Genomic DNA, 23,873 nt, shown 5'->3' with positions numbered 1-23,873 from the left:
GGCGGTGGATCGGGGGTGCGGTGAGCAGGGCCGGGCCGACGAAATTCAAGGCCCGGTGCGAAACCGTAAAATGGGCCATACCTCACTAAAACAATTATATAATTATAACTATAATATAATGGGAGCTGCTACGCGTCAGCCGGCGAATTCTTTGAAAAGATCCGTCGTCTCCTAAGTCGTTGGATCTCACAAATCGAATGGTCGAGCGTCATCATGTATTACTGTAACATAAGTTGTGTTGCGGAAACACGGATCATGTTACAGAATTTTTTACGACATAGATTAAGTTGCAGATTTTTTTATTGCAACAAAGGTCTTGCTACATTTTTTTTCTTGCAACAACAATCTTGTCAAAGAAATTTCTGTAACAAAAGACTTGTTACAAAAACTTCACCGATGTCAGAAAATTTACAAAAACATTTTGCAACAAAGGTCTTGCTGCAGAATTATTCTGCAACTAAGATCTTGTTGCAGAAATTTATATCATTTTCATAATCGATGTCCGTGCGTGACGTGACCCTGTTCCTGGATAAGATAAATGTGTTTTTAAGAAAGAAAGGGTGGACACGTGGTAGACGATGGAGGTGGTTGACGCCTAAGAGCGGCGTCCGGTGAGTTTGGTGGGTTGCGACGGGGGCGAGGGCCTCGCGGGTTTTATATCGGGCGCGGGGAGCGCCCAGTGGACCAATCAAAGCGCAGAGGCTTTCCTAACTAGCTTGGCGGCTTGACGCGTCGTTTTTGGTGCCTTCTCTCCGTTTCTGCGTGCGGGGAACGAAATTTGAATCGAGGAGGCGCGGGAAAACATCTTTTTTTCTCTCTGTTTTTTTCAACCCGCACTCCCTTTTTAAGAAAAAAAATAACAAAAAACGGTTCGTTTAATTTGGTATATATAAAGTATCGCCTCTTTTGCACTGCCCTGTTTTTCCTATTGCGCTTCATTTTTTTGTGTAAATTCGGATGCTTTTAAAACATTCATATCTTTTAAATCCCAACTCCAAATCCGACATTTTATATATTAAAATCGCTCAGAAAACAGTGAAGATTTCAAATATGCTATTATTTTGCATGTTACTTTCTACAATACAGTTTATTGTGCAATATTAATTAATACCTTATTTATATTGGTTATTCTAGAAATGCATGTTTCTTGTCCCATTTAACTTGAGTACATATAACAGTTTAATGCTCTCACAGAAGATAGAGTTGACACTGTAACGGATGTTGATTCCTACTAGTTACCTTATGCTAAAGGTTACAATATGTACATAGTCATCCTATTTTTCATTGTGCACAATAACCGAGTGCGGACGTTTGGAGCTCGGCCTTCATGGAGGCCGAATTTTTTGAATAATTCAAAATTAAAACTTCTCTGTTTTAAAAAAATATGGAAAAAATATGGACGTAAAGAAGGATGTTATGTATATGTGTGCAAAAAGGACAAATTCATGGCCTGAAACGATGAATAGTGTCATGTGTAAAAAAGCCTCAGATTTGTCTTTTTTGCACACCCCTCATTTCAATGTGTTTTTTCTGAAAATTTACACACATGTGTGTTACGCCTTCACTTATCCCTGTATTTTTTTCAGAATTTTTTGAAATGTAAAAAATATGAATTTTCGTGAAATTTGAATTTCAAATTTAAAGGCCTCCATGGAGCTCGGCCACCAAACGCAATTTCCGACAATAACCAATCAATATACGATGATGTATATTAAACTGTTGATACGGGGTTTATTTAAACAAGTGAATTAATGTTGACCTTCGTATTTACTTAGATAGTGCCCATAAAGATTTTTAAAAACACATTGAGTACACTAAAAAATCATGCAGCCATTACATTTTTATGTAACACTATTTATCATGTTGTTTGTTGTCAAAGGATTTATAAACATCGTCCAATATGTATAAGGGGTGATATTTTTTTCCGTTGCAACGCACGGGCATGTTTGCTAGTAGTATTTAAGAAGGCAAACGAAGCTATATGGTTTTGCTATAAGTCTCAGGTGCCTGGAATTTTTCCCGCGTCGGTCAATTCTTTTATGTTCACAAGGCCGAAGGTGGGGACGGCGTGAAGAGCGTCGGCGTCGGAGCCGGGGACGGCGACCCAGGTGGAGGCGAGGAAGAAACTTCACCGCAAGTGCGGGGTTTCTTCGGGGTTTATACGACGGTAGGGGGAGTTTCGTGGAGGGGGCGCGGCAAAGCGGTGCATCATAGCACCCATCGGCCGCGGGTGATGGGGATCGGCGGTTGGGGTGGGCGCGAGGAAGAAAGGGAGGAAGAAGATATAATATATAATGGTCTTGATGAAAAGTGACTGATATAAAACTGTAACGCCCTCATTTTTTGCTTCTGGAGTTTTCCTTTGCGAGATTAAACTCTAGTCTTTTTCTTTCAGTGTTATTGGATTTTTTTCTCGCTCTTGTGTATACTAATATGGTTATGGTAATGTTTTTTTTAACCCATAGTTTCTGCTTAAGCCATTCTAGCCAACCTTTCATAACTCTCGGAGTTCTGCCACCAAAACCATACTTTTTGAATTATCGGAGAGGAAACCCTAATTCATGCACTTACAAAGGAAACCCAATTTTCTTTGATTTTCGTGTGACCCTCCTACGTCTTTAAACCCTTAATATGTAAAATTAGTGTCGAGTCATATGCAATATTTTCCATTTTAAATCAATTATTTCTCCTTACATCTGAAGGAATTACATCCAAATGAACATATATACGTCTCTCAAGTTCATGAAAACTTGTGGAGATGATCATTGTGGCCATATTGAGCTCTCACAAAAATATTGGCCAAAAGTAAATATCGTAAATTGCATTTTCCTTGTTAAAGCAAATATCCCAATTTGGTCGCTTTCTAAAGGAGGAACTATTTGGGTTGCTTTAAAAAAATTCAAAATATGTCTACAAATTCTATGACTCATATATACCCAAATATGCCCAAACATAAAGTTCCATAGTTCAAAGTTTGAGCATAGCATCCATTTGCAAATTTTGTCTAGCCTCGACCCTTGCAAAGGAAATGCATGAACATTGATCCTTTTGAGCAGAAATTTTGCAAGGTGATCCACATGGATAGATCACCCATGCAAACCAAAAACTAACTCAATTACTCAAGCCAATCTCCCTGAATCAATTATCCAATATTATGTCAAGGATCCAACTTTGTGAAGCAAGTACCTTCAATCCACATGCATAAATCATTTCCAGCAACAAGAATTAAGCTCATGCAAGAAATCCATTCTATCAAAATCATCCAGAATCAATTTATGTCCAATGGGGCACTTTGCAAAGGAAGCGCTAACTAGCCTCATCCATTTGTGGTTACAATTTTCCAAGATGACCACCCTAATAAGTGATTGATTTGTCTTCAACGTATCTAAAATTTTGATTGTTTCATGCTATTATATTATTATTCTTGTATGATTTATATGCAATTTTATATTGGTTTCATAGACTAACATATTAAATCGGTGCCTAGCTGATAGGGCATTTCCTGCCCCAAGTGTTTTGGTGTTGATGACGATGCAATTTGTGGACTAATCGTGTGCCCAGGCTACATAGGTATACCTTATGTGGCACAAGACGGCTGGGCAACCCTCGAGACGAAAAAGATCGAAGAAGAGATTTCCTACGCTATTTTTTCTTTTGGTCGTAGGAAATTCGCACTATTAAGAGGGAGTATGCACGTACACATTCCTATTGGATGACACACACGTATAGGAAATCAATCGTAGTCCTTTCGATAATTAAGAGTGTCGAGCCCAACAAGGAGCAGAAGGAAATGACAAGCAATTTTCAGCAAGGAATTCTCTGCAAGTGATGTAAATAACATTGATAGATAGTTTTGTAGCAAGATAATTCGTAACAAGTGACAAGTAACAATAGTACTAAAGGTGCAACAAGGTAGCCCGATCCTTTTTGTAGCAAAGGACATGCCTGAAAGTATTGTTATATTAAGCAAGCGCTCTTGAGGACACATGGGATTTTCTGTCTAGTCAGGTTCATCATGTTGAGTTGATTCGCATTCGCTACTTTGATAATTTGATATGTGGGTGGATGTTCCTCCTCGCCGATGCGTTGGTTTCCCTCCAAGTTTAAAGGGTGATGTTCATCATATTCTTTTTCTTTTAGCATGAACATATGGACTTATAGATGATGCAAAGCAATAATGTGTAGTTTGTCATGAAAATTTCAATACTCAAGCATATCAACAAGTAACCAAGTCTTTTAAAATATCAACGCTAAAGAACGTTATTCCTAACCCATCATGCTCTATCATTGATCCATTCATGGAACGCACTCAAATATAAACTACATCCAATGCTCAAGTATGATAATGGTGTTCCTTAGTTGGTGCTTTATAAGAGAAAATGGAGACTGAAATTCAATTTTTTTTTGCATAAAATAAATAGATAGGCCCTTCGTATAGGGAAGCATGGATTTGTAGAGGTGCAAGAGCTCAAAGTGAAAAACTTAGAGAAAAAAATAGGGTGGCATGCTTTTCCTGTCAACAAGAATGACTAAGAGTTTCCAATATCTTCCATGCTAAACAAATTATAGGCGGTTCCTAAACTGAAAATAATTTTTATTCCTTTCTTTCACATTTCACGGCTAACCGTATCCACGGGTACCGTCCATACCAACGTTTTTCAAGGAATTTATTATTTGACAACAAAAAAATATATATTTTGCATTTTGGGACTGAGCATCCCTATTACCACCATACTCTCATGAAATGACAAGTGAACAAACACTCGTCTTGAGAATAACCTATTTAACATGGAAGATACCGACCACCCCTCGCTGCTTCATGAGTGGTACGGGCACACAAAACAGAAATTTATTTTGAATATTAGAGTTGGCACTTGCAAATTTACTCGGAAAAGCGTTGAAATACCGCATATAGGTAGGTGTGGTGGACTCATTTGCCACAACTTTGGGTTTAGGATTTGGATGCACAAGCAGTATTCCCGCTTAGTATGAGTGAAGGCTAGCAAAAAGTTTGAGAAGCGCCCAATCAAGGAGCAAAAGTCATCATAAGTGAAAATTAAACATAACTAACAACGAATAATGCAACACAAGTAGGATGTAATTTCATAGCATAATTATTGACTTCATGCATAGGGAACCACAAATTTTAACACCAATATTCTTACTAGAACATAATTGCTCATCAATATAACTCACATATTACTATCTTCATATCGCAAAACTATAGCAAAGAAGCAAGTTTAATATCAATGATCTTCATGAAAGTTTTTATTGTATCTTTCCTGGATATTCATCACTTTGGAACTAATTTTCATTTAAAGCAAATTGCCATTGCAGATAACAAGCTCTCAAACAAATATAAGTGAAGAACAAGAGCACAAGTTTCTTTAAAATTTTAAACTCTCAAGATTATATAAGTGAAGCAAGACATGATTTCTTCAAAAATTCAGCAACTCCCGAAATAATCTAAGTGAAGCATGAGAGCAAAGTTGTTCAAAATAACAGCACCACCATGCTCAAAAAATATAAGTGAAGCACTCGAGCAATTCCATGGCTCAAAAAATTTAAGTGGAGCATATAGAGCGATTCTAACAAATCATAGCATAATTTAGCTCTCTCAAATGAGTGTGTCCAACAAGGTTTATTATGACAAACTAACCAACAAAGAAAGCAAAGACACAAATGATACAAGACGCTTCAAGCTAAACTCATGATATGTGACGAATAAAAATATAGCTCCAAGTAAGATTACCAATGGTTTTTAGAAGAAAGATGGGATGCCCCCAAGCTTAGTTGCTTGGTACTCCATAGATATTGCCTTGGGGTGCCATGGGGCATCCCCAAGCTTAGGCTTTTATCACTCCTTGTTCCTTCATCCATCGCGATCTCACTCAAAACTTGGAAACTTCAATCACGCAAAACTCAATAAAATTTTCGTGAGATCCGTTAGTATAAGAAAACCAAACTTTACTATAGGTACTGCTGAAAACCTATTCCAATTTTATTTTTGCATTATATCTATTGTATTCTAACTTTACCATGGCTTATACCCGCCGATATGAACCATAGAATCATCAAAACAAGCACATAACGCAAAGAGAACAAAATCTGTTAAAAAATAATAGTTTGTAAAGATTTGAATTTTACTCATACTTTTGTAACTCAAAAAATTCGGAAAAATTAGGACAATGTAGGGAATTTGTATACCAATCTTGTGTGAAATCCAGATACTTTTGACCTTTCTGTGATTTTTAGGATATTTTTTTACTGGACACAAAAGTTTCTGTTTTCAACAAGATTAAAGCAACTAACACCCCACATGATCCCAAAGGCTTTACTTGGCACAAACAATAAATAAAGCACAAAAAACACAATTCCAACAATAGCATAATTGTGCTAGCACTCAAGAACAGAAAGAAAAAGTGAAAAATAAATTTTATTCATTGGGTTGCCTCCCAACAAACGCTATCGTTTTACGCCCCTAGCTAGACATATACCATAGATTCACGTAGTATCATCTTTAGTTTCCATAGATGCATTTTTATCAGGAGATTTCTCAAAAATAACTTGAAACACATTATCCATAATTTTTTTAGAATTATCAATATTCCCTTTGATTACCGTCGACAATCCAAGAATATTATTGATTAACATTGTTGAAAACTTGTTGGCTCATATCTAAAAAAGGAATTTCCTTTTTAAGATTATCATAAAAAATTTGATTATCACCGAGCAAATGTCTCAAATCACACTATTATATAGAATCTCATTTACTATCGACTTTCCACGGTTCATACCATAAAAATCAAAGATTTTCCAAGCTTCCTGTACTATATGATCAAATTCTCCATAAGAACAAGGGTGGCCATCTTCTTAGCTTTAGGATCCTTTATAATAGGTAGTTCATAAAACAATCTTTGCAAAGTAAGGTAAATCTATTCTCAAGTTTCAGAACTAGTGCTGATATAGCTTCCGCATAAGTTTTGGTTCTTTTAAACATAGGAGTATTATCACAAGTCAAAGTTCCAACACAATTAAAGAATTCTTGGACATAGCTTTCGCATAATTATGACCATGTTCAAGACAATAATCATGTATATAGACATCACGTCCAAGACAAGTAGATCGACTTCTGCCTACATCTACTTCTATTACTCCACACATCGACCGCTATCCAGCATGCACCTAGTGTATTGAGTTTATGGAGAAATGCAGTAATGCCTTAAGAACGATGACATGATATAGAAAAGATGTATTCATGTAGGAATAGACCCCGTCGTTTTATCCTTGATAGCAACGATACATGCGTGTCATGTCTCTTTCTGTCACTGAGATCGAGCACCGCAAGATCGAACCCATCACAAAGCACCTCTTCCCATTACAAGATAAAAGATCAAGTTGGCCGCACAAAAACCAAATATTAGAGAAGAAATACGAGGCTATAATAATCAAGCATGAATATGTTTTCATAGATCCGATCGTAAACTCACAATTCATCGGATCCCAACAAACACACCAAAAAAAAGTCACATCATATGGATCTCTAGGAGACCATTGTATTGAGAAACAAAACAAGAGAGAAAGCCATCTAGCTACTGCCTATGGATCCGTAGGTCTGATATGAACTACTCATGCATCATCGGAGGAGCACCAATGCGGATGGTGAACCCCTCTGCGATTGTGTTCCTCTCTGGAACGGGCTCTTGATTGGATTTCGTGGCTGTGGAACTTGCGATGGCTGAAACGATTTTTCGTCGACTCCTCTAGAGCTTTTTGAATATTGGGGTATTTATAGAGCTCAAAGGCAGTGTAGGAGGTGCCTGATGGACCCACTTGACACCAGGCAATGCCAGGGGCCTCTAGCATGCCCTGGTGTCTAGCGGGACCTTGGGCCTCGTCTGCTGCTCAATCTTGGTTCCCAAGTTTTCTTATGGTCCAAAAAATCACCGTAAAGTTCCGTGGCAATTGGACCTCATCCGATATGAATTTTCTGAGAAGGAAAAAACAGCAACTCGCACTAGGCACTAGCTTGTTTTCTCCGTGGTGGCTACAAAATAATATGTTTATTTTAGCAACTTAGCATAGTAATTCCTCCGTTCCTAAATGTAAGGTGTATTAGTTTTTTAAGAAATCAAACGTTGTCTATGTTTGACCAACTTTATAGCAGTATATATAAAGATCTATAATACAAAATATGTCAAATATAAAAATATATTGCATACTGAATCTAGTGACAATGATTTGGTATTCTATGCATTGATATTTTTCTCTATAAGCTTGGTCAAAGTTAGAGAAGCTTGACTTTAAAAAAAAATACCTTATATTTAGGAACGGAGGGAGTATTGTACTAGTACTGGACAATTACGTATAGGATCAAGTTGAGTACATGTATGGTGGTAGAAGTTGGGCCTCAAATGATCATTCTACTTATTGTGTCATTGTGTGTTGTTTCATGGTTGGGCTATAAAGGAACCAGATGCCTAAAGTAAAAACAGAAATTCCATGTTCATGGGAACAAAATGTTCAGTTTCCATGTGTGTTCCACGGGAAAACACCGATCATTTTTTTTCCATTTTCGTACAAAATATTCCATTTCCACTTTCATTTTGTAAATTTTAATTTTCTTTTTTATATTTTCTCTCCATTTCCATTTTCCTTCCGAAAAAGGGAAATTCCCACTCCATTTTCATCCCTACTTGACTCACAAAATGGCCTTTTGGCACCCTAAAACTTGGAAATGTGGTCCACTAATGGATCCATTTTAGTTTTTGTTCACATAACAAAGGTGGATACTTTTTAATTGGAGATAGTTAACGCTCGCTAGCTTCTTTGCTCTTGGGTGACCATAACTACACTATTGATCTTGCACATCTTGGAAATGTGGCCCTTTAATGGGTCCGTTATATATAGTCTCTGTTTCACGTGTCACCATAGTCCTGTGACGTGACGTAAAGTGGATAATTTTTAATTTAAGTAGGTTATCGCTTCCTAACTTCTTGGCGTGAGGATAACGACACCGCTGACCCTGTGCGGCGAAACTGTCGAGTGCGTCCAACGAGCCCCTTGTTTCCTCGCGTTCGAGCTGGGTGTCGCGGCAGGTCCATTCACGCCATCGTTGCTATGTATCGATGCCCTTTCTTAATTTTGAGAAAGTTAACGCTCGCTAACTTCTTGGCTCTTGGCGTGTTTGACAACGACATCATTCACCTTGCGTATCTTAATAATGCGGCCCATTAATAGATACGTTATAGTTCGTAGAAATAAGGGATATAGAATATCAAGATTGGTGACAACACCACATTGGAAACGTGGATGAGGGGTCGCTGGACTTAGTTATTTTTTGGCAAAAACCGCCAAAATAAGGGATATAGAAAGAGAGGTTGACTCTAGGGATGAAAATGTAGCGGAAACTCACGGAACTGAGTGCTACCACATTTGTTTTCATTTTTTTACATAAGAGGAAACAAATACAAAAAACTCAGAAATGAATACGTAAACAGATACTACTAGGAACAGACATGGATCAACTATAGAGCAGACATAAACATAAGTGGGCATTGACCGAAACATAAAAACCGAGAAATAAACACAAAAAACAAACAAACTTAATGAATTGTTAACATGGCTACAAAATAATATGTTTATTTTAACAACTTGGCATAGTAATCCCTCCGTTCCTAAATGTAAGGTGTATTAATTTTTTAAGAAGTCAAACGTTGTCTATGTTTGACCAACTTTATAGCAATATATATAAAGATCTACACTACAAAATATGTCAAATATAAAAATATATTGCATACTGAATCTAGTGACAATGATTTGGTATTCTATGCATTGATATTTTTCTCTATAAGCTTGGTCAAAGTTAGAGAAGCTTGACTTACAAATGATAATAATACATCTTATATTTAGAAACGGAGGGAGTATTGTACTAGTACTGGACAATTGCGTATAGGATCAAGTTGAGTACATGTATGGTAGTAGAAGTTGGGCCTCAAATGATCATTCTACTTATTTGTGTCATTGTGTGTTGTTTCATGGTTGGGCTACAAAGGAACCATATGCCTAAAGTAAAAACAGAAATTCCATGTTCATGGAAACAAAAAGTTCAGTTTCCATGTGTGTTCCACGGGAAAACACCGATCCATTTTTCTTTTCATTTTTGTACAAAATCTTCCATTCCCACTTTCGTTGTGTAAATTTTCATTTTCATTTTTATATTTTCTCTTCATTCCCATTTTCTTTTCGAAAAAGGGAAATTTCCACTCCATTTTCATCCGTAGTTGACTCACAAAATGACCTTTTGGCACCTTAAAACTTGGAAATGTGGTCCACTAATGGATCCATCATAGTTTTTGTTCACGTAACCAAGGTGAATACTTTTTTATTGGAGATAGTTAACGCTCGTTAGCTTCTTGGTTCTTGAGTGATCATAACTACACTATTGATCTTCTACATCTTGGAAATGTGGCCCTTTAATGGATCCGTTATAGCCTCTGTTCACGTGTCACCGTACTCCTCTGACGTGACGTAAAGTGGATAATTTTTAATTTGAGTAGGTTCTCGCTTCCTAACTTCTTGGCGTGACGATGACGACATCGCTGACCCTGTGCGACGAAACTGTCGAGTGGTCCAACGAGCCCCTTGTTCTCTCGTGCTCGAGCTAGATGCCGCGACACGCCCATTCACGCGATCGTTGCTCTGTATCGTTGTCCTTTCTTAATTTCGAGAAAGTTAACGCTCACTAGCTTCTTGGCTCTTGGCGTGCTTGACAACCACATTATTCACCTTGCACATCTTAAAAATGCGGTCCATTAATAGATACGTTACAGTTTCTATCCACGTCGCTCCATATCCCTTCGACGTGATGTAAAACGAACATCTTTTTGTTCAACGCACGCTAACCTCTTGACGTGACGACAAATGCGCCACCGACCCCACCTTTCGGCGAAGACGTCTAGCGGGCCCGACGAGCCCCTTGTCCTCCCGCGCTCGAGCCACGCGTCGCGACAAGCCCGTTCGCGCGATCTCCGCGCAGCATCAGTGTCCTCCCTTAAATAACTTCAGTTCAAAAAAAAATAATCCAATTCGCCACGGCTCAAATTGGTAAAACCTCATGTCCAAACTCCAAACCCCCCAACGCATCAATTCCAAACCTGGACTACTACGACGCTTCCGGAAAACACCAGAGACAGACAAGTCGATTGCCTGAGAAACCCCTCCCGGGCCCACACGCCAGACGGAACGCGAACCATCCATCCGTTCCGTCCACGCGGCGCAGGCCAATCGTGGCGCTCCGCGTCGCGGGAGCGCGTGGGGGCCGTCGGATGGGCGGAACGGACGGCCGGGGCGGCCCCAGCACAGAGCCCGCCCCGATTGGCCCTGGCCGCCACGCGGCCTCCCCCGATTCGTCCAGCTCCTGCTCGTGACGCCCCGGCCAGCGCGACGGGGGATCGACCGATCTGGCTCTGGCCGCCTCCGTCCCCCCCGTCGTATATAAATCTCACACACACGCCGCTGCCTCCTTAAATCTCAACCCCACTTCCCGCAGACGAGATCGACAGAGGCGAAGCCGCCGGAGAGGAGGAAGAAGAAGCTCCAGACGAGGCGAGGAGAGGAGAGGGATCGGCGTCGTGGCGATGGATCGGGCCCGCGGCTCCGCGCTGCTGCTCGGCGTCCTGCTCGCAGGTCTGTTGTGATCCCGATCCCGATCTCCTCACGCTGTTGCTCTCTTTTGTTTCGCCAGATCTGTGGGGTGAGCTCGATCCGCGGCGGCCGGGGGTGATGGATGATCCCGCCGCTGCCGGGCCGACGGATCGAGCTGTTGATTTAGATAGAAAACCTCGGGCCGCTCCACTGGGATCGTTGCTTGCGGGCCGTTGTCCGGGTGATCTAGATTTCGATGCCTGCTCTAGGGCCCCTATGATCCGTGCCTTAGTTTGCTCGTCCAATGGAGCGCTTAGTGTTACCGCTGCACCCCCCCGCGGATTTGAATTGTTCAATTGCTCTGTTACATTGATTAGTGCCGCGATCTGCCCTTAGTAGCATGCTGCTACAGGCTCGCGATTCTGCTTCTGCTTGATGATATCATTATAGTACTACTAGACTGCTGTAGTAGTGACACTAAATGTAGCGCCTTAGAAAAAAAAACTTTCGCCGAATTGAATCTCACTGAAACCAGCTGAGCTAGTGTGATATCTTTGGATTCTGTGCGGTCTGTGTGCTAATGCCGTTCAGACTGGGTTATATAATCGAGCATGCTGCTTACCTGCTGCTGTGTGTGTGTGTGTGCAGGTTCGCTGTTTGCACTTTGTGCCGCGAAGGAGGAGGCCAAGAAGCTCGGTACCGTGATCGGTATCGATCTCGGTACCACCTACTCATGTGTCGGTGTGTACAAGAACGGTCATGTCGAGATTATCGCCAATGACCAGGGTAACCGTATCACGCCCTCATGGGTTGGGTTCACCGATGGGGAGAGGCTCATCGGTGAGGCTGCCAAGAACCAGGCGGCGGTCAACCCCGAGAGGACCGTTTTTGACGTCAAGCGTCTCATTGGAAGAAAGTAATGCCGCTTTCCTCTTCTTCTGCTCTGCCATCTTTGTGTGCTAGTGTTGATGTGTGGTGCCTGACCGTCGGCATTTCTCTTCCTTCCAGGTTTGAGGACAAGGAGGTGCAGAGGGACATGAGACTTGTCCCCTACAAGATTGTCAACAAGGAGGGCAAGCCTTACATTCAGGTCAAGATCAAGGATGGGGAGACCAAGGTCTTCAGCCCTGAGGAGGTCAGTGCTATGATTCTTGGAAAGATGAAGGAGACTGCTGAGGCATACCTTGGCAAGAAGATCAATGACGCCGTCGTCACTGTTCCTGGTTAGTAATGGTGTCATTCTGTTGCTGACTTGAACTGTTGATTCTATGGATTGTCATTGCTCACTTCTATTTGTTCCTGTTTTCAGCGTACTTCAATGACGCGCAGAGGCAGGCGACCAAGGATGCTGGTGTGATTGCTGGCCTCAATGTGGCTAGGATCATCAATGAGCCCACTGCTGCTGCTATTGCCTACGGTTTGGACAAGAGGGGTGGTGAGAAGAACATCCTGGTGTTTGACCTTGGTGGTGGTACTTTTGATGTCAGTATCTTGACCATTGACAATGGTGTCTTTGAGGTGTTGGCCACCAACGGTGACACCCATCTTGGAGGTATGACAACTTTTCTTTGTCATTTGCTGCTATTCCTTTTGTTACATTGCCATTAGGGATTGACTGAATGCTGCATGCTGCTGGTTAGGCTACTGTCACCTGCTATGTAGTCATTTAATAAAGACATGATCGTTCCTGAAAGATGTCAAGATAAAACAAATAATGTTGATGACACATCTTGCAATTGATATTCATTGGTCACACAACACTGTTGAGTAATCTGTCAGTTGACTATGTACTACTTGACAAAGGAGCTTGAATGACGTGATCATCATTAATTTGTCATCTCATTGGCTGTGTGTTGTGCATTTTATTAGCCCATATATAACTCAGCTGTATTTTCTTCTCTCCAGGTGAGGACTTTGACCACAGAATCATGGATTACTTCATCAAGTTGATCAAGAAGAAGCACGGCAAGGACATCAGCAAGGACAACCGTGCTCTTGGAAAGCTGAGGAGGGAAGCTGAGCGTGCCAAGAGAGCCCTCAGCAACCAGCACCAGGTCCGCGTTGAGATCGAGTCCCTCTTTGACGGGACTGATTTCTCGGAGCCACTGACCCGTGCGAGGTTCGAGGAGCTGAACAACGATCTTTTCCGCAAGACCATGGGACCGGTGAAGAAGGCCATGGATGACGCTGGCCTCGAGAAGACCCAGATCCATGAGATTGTTCTTGTTGGTGGAAGCACCAGGATTCCCAAGGTCCAGCAGCTCCTCAGGGACTACTTCGACGGCAAGGAGCCGAACAAGGGTGTGAACCCTGATGAGGCTGTTGCCTTCGGAGCTGCAGTGCAGGGAAGCATCTTGAGCGGTGAGGGCGGTGACGAGACCAAAGGTATGATACATCTTCTTACTACTACCCTCTTCTCCTTTCCTGCTGCTGGTGTGAAACATCCTACTTAAACTACTGTGATCTGTTCTTGATGCAGATATCCTTCTCCTTGATGTGGCGCCCCTCACCCTCGGTATCGAGACTGTTGGAGGAGTCATGACCAAGCTGATCCCCAGGAACACTGTCATCCCCACCAAGAAGTCGCAGGTTTTCACCACCTACCAGGACCAGCAGACCACCGTCTCCATCCAGGTAACAAACAATGAATGCGTGATCTGCTTCCCTCTCTGAAACTTCCCAGTGTCAGCTTGCTGGAGCTTGACTCTTACATACATCTGCTGCTGTGTTCAGGTCTTTGAGGGTGAGCGTAGCATGACCAAGGACTGCCGTCTTCTCGGCAAGTTTGACCTTTCTGGCATTCCCGCAGCTCCAAGGTTTGTACCTATCAAATTCAAAGATCATGTGAATATAACATCCTGTGCAAGGTTGACTGAATGTGTGTATTTGTCTGGAACTCTCCTTTCAGGGGCACTCCACAGATTGAGGTGACCTTCGAGGTTGACGCCAACGGTATCCTGAACGTGAAGGCGGAGGACAAGGGCACGGGCAAGTCTGAGAAGATCACCATCACGAACGAGAAGGGGCGCCTGAGCCAGGAGGAGATCGACCGGATGGTCAAGGAGGCGGAGGAGTTTGCCGAGGAGGACAAGAAGGTGAAGGAGCGCATCGACGCCCGGAACCAGCTGGAGACGTACGTGTACAACATGAAGAACACGGTGGGCGACAAGGACAAGCTTGCGGACAAGCTGGAGAGCGAGGAGAAGGAGAAGGTGGAGGAGGCCCTGAAGGAGGCGCTCGAGTGGCTGGACGAGAACCAGACGGCCGAGAAGGAGGACTACGAGGAGAAGCTCAAGGAGGTGGAGGCCGTGTGCAACCCCATCGTGTCGGCCGTGTACCAGAGGTCCGGCGGCGCGCCTGGAGGCGAGGGCGCCGACGGCGGCGTCGACGACGAGGACCATGACGAGCTGTAGATTTGCTTTGGAAGGGGGAGCCAATTTTTGTAACGGGTTAGTAGGGGAGGGGAGACATGGATAATTGCTACTGCTGCTTACTTTGGGGTTTGGGGTGGTCGGGTTTATTCGCAGATACTTGAGACTACTGTTCTTAGTCTGTTGTCCGAGTTGTAGAGAACTCTTTGCTTCTACTTCCTTCTGATGTTTTTTCGTTTTGTTATTATATAGCCGGATGGATTCGCATCGGAATTTATGTGAAGAAAAGATGATGCAGTTTTATCTATACCTCCTGTGTTTGTTCCTTTTTTTTTGGTCGTCGTACTTTGAGAAATGAAGCCCAGCTGAATTTATCTTTTCTCATTGTGAAAGTTTTTGGTTGTTGGCTTTCATAATGGTGGTTAACAAAAAGGCTAATAGAAAAAATAAATAGGGGCAATCATCCCAGACTGGCATAATATCCACGATTGGAATGAATTGCACCGGAGTACTTTTGAACATCCGAGCCGAGTCAGCAAAGGTACTTGAACAAGAAGAGTCCAATTAACTACTAGCTCCGTTTCTAAATATAAGTCTTTTAAAGGACGAGTCCAATTAACTATTCCCTTTCTTTTTAAATATAAGTTTTTTAAAAGATTTCACTATTGGTCTATATACGAAGCAAAATAAATGAATCTATATTGGACTCCACTACACAGCGGCGCTCCATCTTGGTCTTCCGATGGGGCGGCCAGCTAAACATTACTTTAAATAGCTTGGACATGAAGACGTAAATCTCCTTTTCTTTATCAGCATGCATGCAATGACGTCATCAAGATTTTCTTTAACGTTAGAAATTGAAAAAGTTTTATCTCTAAAACAATTAATTTGATCGATAATCTGTTTTCACAATTGTCTTTGTCGCGATGAGATCTTCGAAACTAGATCCCATATTGACATGTTTTGACGACTTTTTTTTTTTCATCCATATTTACCACATTGTTACACTTACTTGTCATATTTGTATACACTAAGTTGCTTGATAAAATATAACTAAAATGCCATGTTTTACAGTTGTCAGATTTATTATCTTAAGTTGTCATTCTTTACATGCAATTGTAAAACATGGTAATTTTGTTATATTTTATCAAACAAGTAAGTTTTACAAATATGATAAGTAAGTGCAATAGTTATATTTTATCATGCAAGTAAGTGTTTACAAATATGACAAGTAAGTGAAACAATGTGGTAAATATGGATGAAAAAAAGTTGTCAAAACATGTCAATATGAGATCTAGTTTCGAAAATCTCATCGCGACAAAGACAACTATGAAAACAGATCCTTGACCAAATTAACCATTTTAGAGATAAGACTTTTTAAATTTCAAACATTGAAGGAAATCTAGCTGACATTATTACATGCATGCCTGGTAAAGAAAGAAGGTTTGTGGCTGCATGTCCAAACAATTTAAGCACTCTAGCACACTGATCGCATGTGATTGCATGACTTCTATAATAATTAGCAAAAATACTGTAGCACGATAGCGACACATGCAGAAGTATAATACATGCGAGACAGAGTGTCCATGCATTGCACCTGCCGCATGAAAAATTCGCTGTGCGGCGTTTCTAGTTAGATTTTCCCATCTATATTTTAAAGTATGTCTACATACATATATACGTAATCCATTAGTAATTTTTTTAAAAAGACTTATATTTAGGAACGAAGGGAGTCCATGAAGGGTCTAATTCAACAAAGGTGTAATAATTAATGGAAAACGTTTATTTAAACCGGCTGATATTTTCCTTTGTAAACCTCCTCCACTCGACGCGTGTCATTGTGGGGGACCGCCCACGTCCTCCCAGCCTTATCTTCTTCTCCGGCGACACATTCGTGTTCTATTATTCTTTCTCCCCTTTCTTGATGCATGACCAGCCATGGGGACGAGCTTCCAACAGGATCCCACCCACTGCTGCCTGGGTTGCGACGGAGCTTCAACCTGTGACTGTCGATGATGCGGCGAAGCACCGGCACCGAGTGCTGCCGCCCGGAGCTGCGGTGAGGCATCTAGCCGGAGTTAGACGAGACGCCGCCGTGTTGCACTGAGGACGCCGTCTCCGGTGCCACGACGGCGGAGCTGCAATGCAACCGCGTCGTGTTGTGACCCAAGGATGTCGCCGCGGCGAAAACTTCAAAACAACATTCATGGTGCTGCTCGCCGACGACGAAGCTTCAACACAACATCCATGGGACCGCCCGTAGGTGATGAAGCTTCAACGCAATGTCTACGGTGCTGCTCGCCGACGATGAAGCTTCAACACAGCATCCATGGTGCTGTCCGCCGACGAGGAATCTTCAACGCAGCATCAACAATGCTTCAACGCAACATCCATGGTGTTGCTCGCCTGCGGCGAAACTTCAACGCAGTATACTCCATGGAGTACACGACACTCGATGAAGCTTCAATGTGACATCGATGGTGCTTCAATGCAGCATCCATGGTGTTGCTCGCGGGCGCTAGAACTGCAAGGGCTGTATGTTGTCCACGGATCTCACATGGGTTCAGTTAGAAAAGTTGGGGAAGATGGAAGCGATGATTGAAGGAGGAATCAAACGACTCTAATCAATCCTAACGATGTGATTCGGACGGCTTGTTAGGCGACTGATCCTTGTCAAAGATAAGTCGATTGATTTGTAGTAACAACCATAATTAATTCAAGGCAAGTAGGCAGTAACAAAATGAGTATATTTTTCAGATGGGATGCGCTACTTTTCTTCTTCCTCATCCTCCTTCCAAAAGCAGACCGAGGAAGCGCAGCGCTGCTGCATGTCCGTGCAATTAGTCCCACCTCGCTAGTTTAGGCGACGCTAAACCAGTTTATAAGGCAATCCGCCGTTCAACTCAGCACGACCTTACTTGAACAGGATCTGTTCTATAGGCTCGTACCGCTGCATCCTTTACCAATAAGGAGGCAAGCACTTCAGTCTGGTTGATGCATTCTAACCTCTAGGCCAGAGCGTGATTAACTGCCAGGATTCACCTGATGGGTCTTATCCGATGGCTGTAGAGGATCGTTCCTGCCCATACTTGTGTGTGCAGGGTGGCCTAGAGGTTGTCTGACAGACCCAACAACACTTTTTTTGCTTCAAGTTTAGGGTGAAATCTATGAATTTAACCATCTGAATTAGCGAACTTTCAGCCATCTGTCAAGGCTGTGCTGTAGTAATCCTTTGGGGATATGGTTGCTCATGTCCTCGTAACCCAGATGCTCCAGCAGTGATGATGTTCGTAAAAAGAATATTATTGCTTGCTTGATTGCTTAAGAGTTTAAAATGTTATCAAAAAAATCAAGTCCAGGATTAATGGCCATATCATCAGAAAAAATCAACTCCAGGATTAATGGAGAGAGAGCGCATAAGTTGGAGGATTTTGCAAATTGACAACTGAAACAGAAGTAATCATTTGCTTCAACTGTCCTTTGATGTCTCGGACTTCGTTTTGTGCAGTAGAAACTGTAATACCGCTGCACATTTGCTTGCGCAGTTCGATCTCAAGGCTTCTGTGCCTCTCACCTTTTGGGCAGATGTTGCCCCTGACTGTGTTGCTTGTCTGGTGACCAGCGAGATTGCTAGGAGCCAAGCCTGAGTGGAATGGGTCTTATTCCTTTTAAGAAAACTGAATTCCTTCCTTTGCACCATGCCGCTTTTTCTTCAGTCTGTCTCTCAATTAGCAGTAGCCAGATAAAAAATTGTTGACCTGGCAGGAACAGTAGGTGGTTTGCCTACTGCAAGTATGCTCAGTAAGGAAAACACTTGTTGACCTGGCAGTGCAATTCAGAACAAGATTTTCTTTGGTTGTGGAAGACTGAGTTCAGCTTTTCTTTCAACAGTTCCATGCATCTGTACCAGAAGCATACATACCTACTTCAACACTTTCATTGAGCATATATCATGTCATCGTATACTCTACCTAGAAATTTTTTCTACAAAAACTGAAAACAAGCCGCGTAGATGCACCAAACAATTAAATGCATAGATCCAAGGAAAGTTATCCATGCATTGGCCATAAGTTCTAACCAATTATATTACATCAGTTTGAAGCAGGGGTTTCATCCATATAATGAGAGAAGAACGAATGCATGACAAATGTTGGCCTATTTTAATATGTATTGCTCTTATCTTGAAAAAATAAATGCAATGCCATTTCTTGAAGAGCAAACCGTTTCTTTTCTTTTAGATAGTGGATGATTTTTTTTGCCTCAATCCTTTTTCTTGCAAGAGCCTAAATCTATTAATTAAGAGAGAGTGTCACGAACATAGGGAACAACAACAAGGCCGCGATGAAAATAAAAAGACAACTCTCCTGGCCGCCCCCATAGACCGATTGTTGAACACCTAGCGTTGCGCTCGTTTTAAACCTCCCAAGAGATAAGCATGATTAAGAAGTAAATGGCTTTCTTGTGAGGTCTACCTTGAAGCGCAAGGGCCGACCACCGCTCCACAACATCTCTCATTTCACTCCAATCGCTTGAATGAAGGTAAAAAAACGATGATCAAGACTTTTTTTTTACAGAAGACCATCATGACTAGGTTTATTGAAATTGAAATAATAATTACATCAGTTGAGATTGCTCAAGTAGGAAGTTTGGAGGATCATCGCGCCCATAACTAGAAATCTTATTAAAAAAAACTAAACTTTGCTAGCTCATTAGCCACTACATCAACTCTTCTATTACAATGCTTGAACTTGACCTTCCGAATTAAATTTGCAACATCAAGACATTTAGCCTAAATAGCTGCCGCCGAATCCCATCACTGAGATCGGCCATTGCAGAAACCAAGACCAAGACTTGGAAAGAGGGTGCCCTTTGGAAATGTCCAATAGAGGCCGGGCTAGAAGGAGTCCGTTTTGAAAATATCATATATTCATAGCCCAAAAAGATCCGGATTTGGTGTGCAGCGGCATGATAATTCATTTCAGGTTTTCTTTAGGGAGGCTTCGCATGGTGAAGTAGAAATTCATTGATGTTCCTTTCTAGCTAGATAAAACTAGCATCTCTCTTCACTAAAAAAAGAGATCACTTTTTTTGAACGATTAAAAAATATTTTTTTGTTAAAAAAGCTTTTAGGGGTTTAAACTTTTATTATGATTTATAAAAATGTATATGATTTATAAAAAAATGTTTACTATTTTTCAAAGAATTACCACGAATTTAAAGATGTTCACAAATAAAAAATAAGTTAAGTAAATAAGACATAAGTAAAAAAGGGAAAAAAGCGGATGAAAGAATGCCCTATGAAAACCTAAAAAACCCAGTAGAAAAATACTTCCTCCGTTTTTAAATATAAGTTTTTTTAAAGGTTTCACTTAAGCCCTACATACGGATGTATATAGACACAATTTAGAGTGTACATTCACTCATTTTGCTTGGTATGTACTCCCTCCGTTCCTAAATATAAGTTTTTCTAGAGATTCCACTAGTAGACTACATACGAATGTGTATAGATATAATTTAGAGTGTAAATTCATTCATTTTGCTTCGTATGTAGACTTTTAATAAAATATCTTAAAAGACTTATATTTAGGAACGGAGGGAGTAGTTGTCTAGTGAAATTTCTAAAAGGACTTAGGTACGGAGGGAGTAGAAAAGGAAGTTGAGAAATAAACGTTTTTTTTTAGAAACAGTTGAGATTTGAGAAGTAACCTAGAGAAAAAGAGAAAGAGAAGAAAGATAGCACCTGAAGCTCCCGATTGGCCCATCATAGCTCCCCAGTTCAGTTGAGAAATACCCTAGAGAAAAAAGAGTAGATTTTGGGATGGTGAACATGGAAATTTCTATTTTGTCACTCCGGCAAGTAGTCGGGCAACAGGCAGATCGACTAGCATTCGGATGGGCCGGTCCGTTCAAACGTTTCGGCCAATTCCGGTTTTGAGAATCTTCTTGGTGGTTCCTCGCCGTTTTTTTTTCTGGTTTTGGGAACCTTCTAGGAGGTTACTAAAACGGTTTTTCTATTTCGGATTTTTCTACTTTTTGTTTCTTTTCTTTTTCATTTTTCTATTTTTTCCTTTTCTTTGCTCTTTGGTTTTTTATTTTCCATGTTTCTTTTCTTTGAAAACTTTATATATTTATTCGGAATTTTATAACATGTTCCTGTTTTCAAAAATTGCATCCAATTTGAGAAATGTTCAGGAATTTAAAAACTCTTCTTATTTTTAAAGTTTGTTTAGAATTTCAAAAAATGTTCATGTTTCAAAATATCTTTCAGGAATTTGAAAAAATGTTCCTGTTTACAATTGTTGTTCACAATTTCAAAAAATGCTCGTCTTTAAAAAAATGTACTTGTTTTTCATTTTTGTTATGTTCATGTTTTGAAAAATTATTCAGGAATTAAAAAAACTGTTCTCGTTTTCAAATTCTGGTTAGAATGTCATTCATAAAATGTTCATGTTTCAGAAACGTACAAGATTTTCAAAATATGTTTTCACTTTAAAAATATGTTCAGACTTTCAGAAAAATGTTCTTCTTTCAAAAAAATGTTTAGGAATTTCGGAAAATGTTTCTTGTTTCGTAAAATTCATTGTGTTAGAATATGTTCGATTTTTTCGAATTTTTTCTTGTTTTTTGTAAACTCGTCTTACAAGAATGTTCTCATTTTTCAGACAAAAATACAGTACATTTTTTCAAAACTGTTCATTGCCATTACGTTTTTGTTAATGCCACATTTTCTCAATTCAAGAACTTTCTCGGAATATGATGAACATTTTTGAATCTGAGAACTTTTTTGCAATTTAAAGAAAAACTTTTCAATTGACGAACAATTTTGACGGCGTTGAAAATTTTGTGAATTGAAAGAACTAATTGTGTGTTTCTTTTTTGATTGATTGCAAGGTTTTGTTGGTAGCTTACCAAGCTAGCTGCTTGGTAATTGTGTGTTTCTCGTATCAATGAAACAACGCCAAGAACTTGCTTTTATTCCTATTTTGTTTTTCTGTTCGTGTCTTGTAGCTGTATTTCTCAGAATAAATCGAACAACCAAAAAAGAAATTGGAGCGAAGAAATGAGCTCACCTGGCCTGCCACTGAGACGCTCTGGGCCCGCCAGTGGGATGCTTTGTGCGAAGCGACTCCTCTTTGAAGCAAAGAGTGTCATATAGACGCTCCCGGCGAACATTCTAGGAAAACCCTATAGACGCTCCGGTTCTGTTTCTTCCTCTTCTTTATTCATGTGTCGCCTCTTTATTATTTTTGTTTTCCTCTTTTTTCTGTTTCTTTCTTTTCATTTCTTGTCTTTTCGGTTTCCTTTTTTGTTTATTTCCCTTTTCCCTTTTCAAGTTCACTTACATTTGAAAAAATTGTTTGAGAATTACAAACTTTGTTCGATTTTTTTTGTATTTATGAAATGTTTGAGAATTTGGAAAAATATGTATGTATTTTATAAAATGTTCAGTTTGAAAAAAACTTATGTTTTAGTTTTTATTCACAAATACAAAAATGTGCATGTTTGTAAGGAAATATTTGGCATTTTATAAAAAACGTCTGCTTTTAATACGTTATTCAGAATTCAAAATTTGCTCACAAATATGGAAACTATTTGTGTTTATTTTTTGTTTGCTCCAAAAGGACTAAAAATCAGTTGAAGTATTTCATATTCAAAAATTGAAAATGTGGGGGTAGGAGTTGGATTTTGCCAAACAAAGGATAATAGAAAATAATTAAATAGAAGTATAGCAGGCATAATATCCACAATTGGATTGAAAATAGCATAAGCTTCGGGTTGGAAGTTGCAGCAAGTAGTTTTCTCACTGGAGTACTTTTGGACACCAGAGCCGAGTCAACAAAGGTTTACTAATTGAACAAAAAGAGTCCAATTAACTATCTTCCATGAAGGGTCTAATTCAAAAAAGGTGTAATAATTAATTCAACCAAAGTAGGCAGTAACAAAAAGAGTCTACTCTAATTTAGCTAACTTTTGGCATTGCTCAAGGCCATTCCGCATTTCTGAGATAACTTCGACAGTTGATTGCAACAAAAAGGAAATGAGAACCCAAGGAAAGCACGCGAGAGACAAATATTTTTCAGATGGGGTGCGCTACTTTTCTTCTGCTGCGCTACTGGGCTTTCCTCATCCTCCTTCCAAAAACAGACCGAGGAAGCGCTGCTGCATGCCGCTGCAATTAGTCCCACCTCGCTAGTTTAGGTGACGCTAAACCAGTTTATAAGGCTAAACGCGGCTGTTTGTGGCACGACCTTACTTGAACAGGATCTGTTCTATAGGCTCGTACCGCTGCATCCTTTACCAATAAGGAGGCAAGCACTTCAGTCTGGTTGATGCATTCTGACCTCTAGACTAGAGCGTGATTAACTGCCAGGATTCACCTGATGGGTGTTATCCGACGGCTGTAGAGGATCGTTCCTGCCTACTCTAGTGTGTGCAGGGTGGCCTAGAGGTTGTCTGACAGACTCCATAACACTTTTTTAAGTTTGCTTTTCAGCTCCTTTTGGCTATTTAAAATAGATTCAGTTGACGTTTAAGTACCCAATGCAGCTGTAAGAATAGATTCAGTTGTTCTTAAATTTAGTAGCGTTCATCAAGGCTGGGCTGTAGTAATCCTTCGAAGATGTGGTTACTCATGTCCTGGTAAGCCATATGCTCCAGCAGTGATGATGTGGTTACTCTGTAGTAATACTGCTGCACATTTGCTTGCGCAGTTCGGTCTGAAGGCGTGTGTGCCTCTCACCGTTTGGGCCGATGTTTGTTGAAACAAATTTTGTGATTAATGCATAAAGTAGTTGATTAAATCATGCTTTATTTTGGAGTTGGGTCTTATAATAGAAGTTGCAGCTGGTAGAGACG

The 23,873-nt window shown here is 40.6% G+C and overlaps 1 protein-coding gene and 2 non-coding genes across 3 annotated transcripts; all 3 read left to right on the top strand.

Annotated features, from left to right (window-relative positions):
- The first annotated feature begins 11,524 nt into the window (after nucleotides 1–11,524).
- LOC123401186 (luminal-binding protein 3) lies at nucleotides 11,525–15,324 on the top strand. Its single transcript, XM_045094917.1, has 8 exons — nucleotides 11,525–11,688; nucleotides 12,295–12,562; nucleotides 12,655–12,869; nucleotides 12,956–13,198; nucleotides 13,552–14,031; nucleotides 14,126–14,280; nucleotides 14,380–14,462; nucleotides 14,555–15,324. The coding sequence occupies exons 1-8, from the start codon at nucleotides 11,640–11,642 to the stop codon at nucleotides 15,057–15,059; spliced, it is 1,998 nt and encodes a 665-aa protein (XP_044950852.1). The 5' UTR covers nucleotides 11,525–11,639; the 3' UTR covers nucleotides 15,060–15,324.
- A 2,601-nt stretch (nucleotides 15,325–17,925) lies between these two features.
- Nucleotides 17,926–18,145, top strand: LOC123406693. The gene has a single exon (XR_006612352.1). It is a non-coding gene; the product is annotated as a small nucleolar RNA U3 (small nucleolar RNA).
- A 5,116-nt stretch (nucleotides 18,146–23,261) lies between these two features.
- Nucleotides 23,262–23,481, top strand: LOC123406694. The gene has a single exon (XR_006612353.1). It is a non-coding gene; the product is annotated as a small nucleolar RNA U3 (small nucleolar RNA).
- Nucleotides 23,482–23,873: the final 392 nt, after the last annotated feature.

The sequence above is a fragment of the Hordeum vulgare genome, chromosome 6H, assembly GCF_904849725.1.
Source record: "Hordeum vulgare subsp. vulgare chromosome 6H, MorexV3_pseudomolecules_assembly, whole genome shotgun sequence".
In the NCBI taxonomy this organism is placed as follows: domain Eukaryota; kingdom Viridiplantae; phylum Streptophyta; class Magnoliopsida; order Poales; family Poaceae; genus Hordeum; species Hordeum vulgare.
Note: the sequence above shows the minus strand (reverse complement) of the source record. Positions and strands in the feature narration are given on the sequence as shown.

Bases quoted from the DNA above. Each gene is read 5' to 3' on its own strand.
- LOC123401186 (XM_045094917.1), top strand. From the start codon at position 11,640: ATGGATCGGGCCCGCGGCTCCGCGCTGCTGCTCGGCGTCCTGCTCGCA. The intron at 12,870-12,955 runs GTTAGTAATGGT...TCCTGTTTTCAG, and splicing joins CGCCGTCGTCACTGTTCCTG to CGTACTTCAATGACGCGCAG. The intron at 14,281-14,379 runs GTAACAAACAAT...TGCTGTGTTCAG, and splicing joins AGACCACCGTCTCCATCCAG to GTCTTTGAGGGTGAGCGTAG.